The sequence below is a fragment of the Sitodiplosis mosellana genome, unplaced genomic scaffold (genome assembly GCF_009176505.1).
Source record: "Sitodiplosis mosellana isolate CC-2019 unplaced genomic scaffold, AAFC_SMos_1.0 Smas_scaffold_52, whole genome shotgun sequence".
NCBI lineage: Eukaryota > Metazoa > Arthropoda > Insecta > Diptera > Cecidomyiidae > Sitodiplosis > Sitodiplosis mosellana.
This window is the reverse complement of record NW_022595294.1, coordinates 10550-18120: the sequence shown is the minus strand read 5'-3', so window position 1 is coordinate 18120 and position 7571 is coordinate 10550. Positions and strand designations below refer to the sequence as shown.

At 35.7% G+C, this 7571-nt stretch overlaps 1 protein-coding gene across 1 annotated transcript; it reads right to left on the bottom strand.

Moving 5' to 3' along the window:
- Window positions 1–3455: 3455 nt before the first annotated feature.
- LOC129570337 (cytochrome c oxidase subunit 6C-like) lies at window positions 3456–4517 on the bottom strand. Its single transcript, XM_055449902.1, has 4 exons — window positions 4510–4517; window positions 4317–4323; window positions 3834–4012; window positions 3456–3610 (listed from the first exon to the last, which is right to left on the bottom strand). The coding sequence occupies exons 1-4, from the start codon at window positions 4515–4517 to the stop codon at window positions 3538–3540; spliced, it is 267 nt and encodes an 88-aa protein (XP_055305877.1). The 3' UTR covers window positions 3456–3537.
- Window positions 4518–7571: the final 3054 nt, after the last annotated feature.

Genomic DNA, 7571 nt, shown 5'->3' with positions numbered 1-7571 from the left:
CTTCCTTTTAACGCAGATAGAATCAACAGAAAACATACTTTTCTTTTAAAAAATATAAATCGACAAAAAAACATACATTCTTTTACGTCTCACGAATAGATATACACATACATGTGTGTGTATCTCATGAATCAAACGGAATATTATTTTATATTCATTGGAATATCAATTATCAAAGTATTTCTCGCATTCACACTTTGAAAGACATTATTGGTTTGCATTAGTATGTGACATTAGGTTGGAAATAACAAATACACTTTTCATTGATGATTCAATTTCATTAATTGGATCAAATAATGTATAAAATAATACGATCAAGGAAGCAGCAATATACACTTTCTAACAATCTTATACTTTGGAACAACCGTAATTCAATATAATATAGAAACAAAGTAGCTAGGATGCGCGCATTTTTCTAGAATCCCAAAAATTGATCGGATGTCCATTGAATATGATTGAAAACAAAACATCACTTAAATTGCGCTGAATGATTTTGTTTGCCTCGCGCTACTTAATAGAGTAATTACACGTATTTTGAATCAGAGGAAAAACCTCTAGACGAGGTTGAAATAGAGTGACGCTCCGTGCGTAGCCCGACGAGAAATTTGCGGTAAAATAGGTGTACGTCGACACTCCGTCGCATATCCGCGGATACTCGCAATGCGAATAGGAATCCACAATAAAAGTTGCCGCAAAATGTTATCGCTGAATACCCTGCGACTATTCGCGCTGCGAACAACAGTACAGTTCCAACCTGAAGTTGGCTGCGCATGACATTTCAGAGTATTCGCAGGGTACTCGCCAACTATCCGCAATACGATTATTCGCAAATTTCTTGTCGGGTAGATTTACCACTCAAAATGACTGATATCATTTTGAGTGACGCTAGGACGCTGTATTACTGGGAACGAAGTTCAAAAGTGTTTTTCGCATTAACTATTGTGAAAATTTATTTACAATAAGGAAAAATATCGCATCACGACTTTTGAATTTAGTCTTCAAGTCAAGCTATAAAGCGTTTTGCCGTCCAACAGATTTTATTAGTGTGAATTTTTACTTGAGTTCAAACGTGGACTTTGTTTCCGATTCGAAGTTGGTTTGAATGAAAAAACGGATCAACTTTTGAATGGATGATTTTTTCAAAAAAAAATTTCACCGAATTTTCAAATTCATATTCGAATCATATAAAACCGTAATTTTCTCTCATACATCTCGATTGAAAATGAAAGCAATTTTTTTGTCTAGTGTGCCAGCGGCATATTTGCACAATTTTATTTGGCAAAATCGAAACATTTTTATTTATTTAAAATTCAAATAAAAATTATTATTTCACCACACAACACAATGACGACTATATTTGACACTGCATTGAATACACTCATCAATGTAGTTCCCCTCAAAATGTGTGGCGTTGTTGGTTTGACGTTTAATGAGACTATCGCGGTGGTGTCTACTTTCTTCACAAAGGAGTTATTTTTTCTGAAAATTGTTGAAGCGCTATACTTTTTCACTCAGAAAATTTACATTTTGCTTTAAAAAATGCATCTTTTACTCCAAAAATCACATTGGTATCGAAAAAGTTCATTTTTCCAGCAAAAATGTTACTTTTTGAGTCGAAAATATCAGTTTTATGCTTAAAAAATAGTTTTCGACTCGATTAACTTGAACTTAAACTCGTAAAATCCTATTTTTGGACCAAAAATTCCATTACTGACCCATAAAATCCTCCTTTTTTAGAAAAACGTTTATTTTACGCAGAAAAACAAATTTGAATTGAACGAAACTGCCATTTTTTAACTGAATTCATTGCAGAGCCTAGAAATTAATATTCATTACTTCAATGAGCTGCAAAATGTAAGTTTGTTTGAAGAAACGAACAAAAAATTCAAAGAAATCGAAGCTCGTTCACCACTCGATATCAATATATTGGCTCTTGTCTTCGATGAGTGTCGTTTTCCACGTATCTAATTGCATTTCTTCCATTCTCAATGCAAATACAAATTCTCTCATTGTAAATACACCACAGGCCATAAGTTTGGATACCCCTATGAATGAATTTGGCCCAAAATTTTTAAATTTCAAACCGCTTGTCCAATTTCAACATGCTATACGTCGTTGGAAAGGTCTCGGAGAGTACGTTTCATTTTTGGTATTAAACATCAAAATCGGCCAGCTTTTGGCCAAGATATGGCTGATTGAAGTTTTCGGCCAAAAATTACAAACGGCCATATCTTGGCCAAACGCAAGCCGATTTTGATGTTTAATACCAAAAATCACATTTACTTTTCAAGACCTTTCCAATGGCGTATATAACTTTTTAATCCGATGGCCCGTTTAAGACTTCGATTTTGGGTTCCACAGCTCAAAGGCCAAAAGATGGCCATAGGCCGATATATTTTCATATCCAATACTAAATTTCAAGTGAAAATGTTCAAAAAACGTAGAAACAAACGTTTCATAGGGGTATCCAAACTTATGGCCTGTGGTGTACATCTCTCCAGTTGAATACCGTACGCATTTTTTTATTTAGCAACTTCATCGTCGTAACGCTTGATTTATTTCGTCGTCGTCTGATCGTGGCCCTAATTAGCTATTTATTGCGAAAGATGATGCGCTCATAAAACGAAACAGGATTTTAATGAACGGCCAAATTACTTCACGGCGCATCGCTTCATGCGAAAAGAACAAACTAATGAGACTCTTGAGCTCGTCTGGAATCAATCAATGAATAGAGAGAGAGAGAGAGAGAGAGAGAGAGAGAGAGAGAGCGGAAAAAAACGGAGTTGTGGATTGAAGATCAGATATCGATGTCAATCGATAAAAATGATGCAAAAATCGTTGCCAACCATGAACCGATTCGAATGCATCAATTCAAATAGTGTGTCACTTCGCTTCGGGGTACACGTTGAATGACGAGTAGAAAAATGCATTGACGTGGAAAAATCCGATAAAAAATCGATTCATTTCAATTGCATCCGATCGATCCATATATTATGCGCACGCAGAGCATAGACACACGAGAAGATGATCCGGCACAAAATCGTCATTTGTAACGGCAAACAATGACAACACACAAACACACAGCGCTCTTGTGTGTTTTTTTTTTTTGCGTCATTCAATCATATATGTCAAAAGGTACGCAAAAAAAAAGACAACCCAGAGACCAACAAATGAATAATAATGATATCAAATGCGAAAAGAGAAAGTTGCGACGCAGAGACAGTGTGGCAAAAGAAAGATTGCATTTCATGGCACGGCAACAGATCATCAAAGGGATGCGAGAGTTGTCTTTTGATTCAATTTTCCCTTCGAACATTCAATTGTGTTTGCAGTGCAGATCTTCGCAGAAAATAAAAACCATTTATCGTCGACGACGATTCAATTTCGGAAGGAGGCTTACATTAATATTTTATTACTGTTGTACGGGTACAACTTGCATTCAAAACACACTAGAACATGATTCAAATCATTTATTTTATTTATTTCGAACACGGCTTCGTTTTAAACTACGGACTTGATGCAATTTGACATATTTATTCAATCAGCTGGACACGATTGGAAGTAACCAAGTTTGCGGATGCGCTCGAAATTTGCTTCGATATCGTAGTTCCTGTACGAAGAGAGAAATGGAAGAGATGTAAATTTTGCAGCAGTGCTTGGAAGAGATATTGTTTTTATTTACGAAGAAATATTTTTCATTCTTTTTTTCTACTTTTCCAAAAAATAAAGTCAACTTTGACTTAATGTATTCATTTAAAGTACTTGCATTCTGTTCTCTGAATGGGAAAAAAAGGTGCATTCAAATTCGATCAAGTATTACATTCGATACTCACTTGTAATATTCAGCATAGGCATGCTGGCGCGGATCATTCACGGCAAATTTGACGAGCACAACCCATGCAACGGCATATGCAATGCTAAGACTCAAATGTTTCATCATGAATTTATGGTGACGACCTTTCAATAGTGGCCGTGCTCCACCGCTCGATTCCAAAACTGCACCACTTCCCATCTGAAAATGGAAAAAACAAATTTGGTCGATTTGGAGTCAAGAACAGTGGTCAAAGATAAGAGATGTCCACGGCGTTCGTTCCCAAATTTTTTTCTTTTTGCGAACGAACGAACGAAAATGCGAACATTTTCGGTTCGTGGACATCTCTATCAAAGAACTTCATTGAATAAAACGTTCACAATTCTACGATAAAATATGAATGAGATTCAATTTTTGAATTATGAACACGCGAAATAACTTTAAATTAGAGAAGGAACAAAGAGACATTTATTTTAAATTAGTCGACTTCTCCGTAATAACGAACCGGGATCCTAAAAATGGACATAAGAAAGAATTTAACGTGAAATTATTCCGCAATTGAAGGGAAGTCGAAACTTTCGTGCGAGTGAAACACAGTCATTGAATCGCTATCACGCAAGTGAGAGCCAAATCTCAACAAAATCTGAAATCTGAACTTTGAATGTTTTTTTCAAACGAAATCGTTCATTCTGTACTACTTCTGCATAGTCTAAGTAATATAGAATCCACATCCACAGTCAATTATATTTGACAGAGCTCACGCGATGCGTGCGACACAAACACAGCACGAATCGCGTTAGCTGTGAAAACGGCGAAAATGCACAGGTTTATTTTAAACGCGAGTTAAAAATAGGAGTGCATTCATAATGCGATTTTTTTTGTATTTGCGCGAAAGAGTGAATCGGAAAAACAGAGTCGCAGTTGAAAGAGTATTCGTTGCGAGCAGTGAGTGCATTTGAAATGAGACGCAAAATTGAATGTGCAGGTTCAGTATCCAATTGACGCGAATGAATTTGTTTCATCCATTGTTGACTTGTTCTTTGCTTTCTCTGTCGAGATTTTCTATCATATATGCATTAGAAGGTGCTCTCTCGTGTAGAGAGACACTACACTCTTGCGGCACTGTCTACTGAATGCACAACGAAATGCAGCTATGAAATACTGCGAAAAAAGTGCAGAACCGTGAAAAAGAGTACTTGGAACATTTGCGTGTGAAAAGAAATGGCAAATTTTCCGATTTCTTTTACTTTCTCTCGTTTTCATTTTCCATGTAAATTCACTTGAGATGCACCGAACTTTGAGTTTTGAATGGCAATTTATTCCTCTGGTGAGTTTATTCTCGATTTATTTCGACTTTTTTCATTTTCTCTTCAGTTCGCCTTTTCTCTTTTGGTATTTCTTCCTTTTTCTCTTTCTTTTGGTGTTTTTTTTTTGCTTTTTCGCGCTGTTCTTTTTCTTTCCCGACGTTTTTTGCGTTTTTCGCGCTGGTTTTATTTCCTTTTTGGTGAATTTTCCTCGTTTTTCTTGCTTCTCTCTATTATTTCGATGTTCACTACTTGCTGTTTCTCTCGTTTCTTTCCTTCAACGTTTAATTTGCTTGTTTTTACGTTAGTTTTCCTGTTTTGATTGTATTTTTCCTGTTTTCGTCTTAATATTTCCTCTTTTGAATTCGATTCTCAGCGGAATATCATCAAAATGTGTGAATCATGTTATTTTTATTGGATCATTTGTAATTTTTCCACCGAATCAACCCATAACTTGCGCTCAAGTCTGTAATTCTTTGTTATTACGTGCATGTCCTATGTATTTTCAGTGCAAACTACGAAACTCTCAACTACTTTGCATGCATAAATTTATGTTCCTTCGCTTTTGAAACTATTTCTGTGGTAAATTATTATTTCCGTCTTTATCGTATAAACTATTTCTCAATAATTCATAAGTTATCACCGCATAAAAGTTACTTTTTCACTTTTGAATTATAACTTTTTTTTTCACTCTCTCACTTGCTTGAACTTCCGCATATAAATTTTTTACTTGCTTTTGCGAATTACGTAACTTGCCCACTGGTCGTAAGATTTGGTTCTTCTTTTCTATCTTTTGCTGACTTTTATAAAATCTCACAACCAACGTCAATTTAAATTGAAATTGCCACATTTCGAACGAATTCCAAATGAAGCAACATTTCGAGAAGTTTCGGCTGGAAACTCACTTTTCACATTGAGAATTTCAAGAGAAGCCGAATTCTTTACTTACATTGTAAATGTGCTTGAAAAATTCCCAACAAAACACGATCTCAGTTGCGCGAATAAATTGAGAATGAGCGCTAATTGACGTTTGAATTAACGATGACAATGTCAAGCGATGCATCGTGAAGAGTCGTGTAAAACGCGTGACAGTTGAAAAAGCGCAAGTGTCGCAATTCTCGCCGCAAATGAAACAATTGAAGCGCTAAATTTGAGACAGATTCTGGACGTTAACAGAGAAATTCAAGAAACGGTAAACGTAGTGATCAAAACCGCGACTTAAATCAAAGAACCAGGTCCAGAATGTCTCTTTAATGAGCCATATTCGAAGATTTGTCGCTAAGAAGCCACACTCAGAATTATTCAAGTGGAAACCAAACTTCGCTTATTTTTGGTCCTGTTTGAGAATAAAACACGTTTTTCATTAACTTAACGAATTTCAGTATTTTCGTCTTCTTCGATAGGTTTCTTTGAATGAAACTTGAATGTTTCCTTTAGTTTTGGTTTTGTTTACACAAAAAGACGATTTTTCATTTTTTTTTTTCATAAAAAAAAGTTGACAAAATGCAGAAGAATCTTCTCCTCCACCTTCTGAAGATGAAGAGAAAGAAAAAGAAGGAGTCGATGACGATGGAATTCATTCGCTAAAAGAAAAAACACCCGCAATGGCAGCAAAATTTTGCGTCGTCTCATGTTCGCATCATTAAAATTGTATTGTGATTGCGTTGGGTCTGGTCTGCGTATTTGTATGCGATTCAATGTTTGTTGACTCTTTTCTTTCAATGTTGCAACAAAACCCAGAGACGCGGTTGAATTAAATAGATTGTTTTAGTTGAATGTGGCTTGGGTTGCCATTCACATTTCGTTTGAACGATTGCCAAAACACAAAAATGCCCGAATCATGATGCGAGCGGCTGCTAAATTGACAACAACAAAAAAACTTTAAGTGAAAAAAAAGGAATTTTCAATGTTGAGCAATTATGACAAATGTTTTTTTTTCCATTGGTTCTCATCAAGGAGGATATGGAGTTTGGTGTTTGTAAATTGCTTGCAATTTATAATGGTCGTCTTTCTCTGTCAAGCGAGACATAAAAAAAACGCATCATTTGGGGTGATTGTAGTATCGATCATTTCGATGCCAATGCCGCTGCTTGTTTTTTTTTATCTTCAGTCTCAATCAAATGTTATTTTTTTTTTAAAGAAAAAAGTCAATGCACCGAGAGAAAAAAATGTGTCGATACGAGAGAAAAAAAAAATCGGAGCAAAATTCAGGAGTAATTCGTTGTTCATGTTAAAGCTAGGGTTTGCCGATACAAGTAGTCTAATGAGTGAAATGGAAGAAATGGCAACGTGTTCATCTTGGTCTCTATTGTCTGTTCACTCAGGGTCGATCAATCACCGTGCAATTTTCTTCAGAGCTGTCTATTCCGAATGCAGCACACAATTGGCAAAAAGAGAAAGGCGCAGCAGAGAAAAAAAAAAGGAATATTCCATGCATGAGTGATTGTAATTGAGAC

Bases quoted from the DNA above. Each gene is read 5' to 3' on its own strand.
- LOC129570337 (XM_055449902.1), bottom strand. The intron at 3,611-3,833 runs GTGAGTATCGAA...CTCTTCGTACAG, and splicing joins GCCTATGCTGAATATTACAA to GAACTACGATATCGAAGCAA.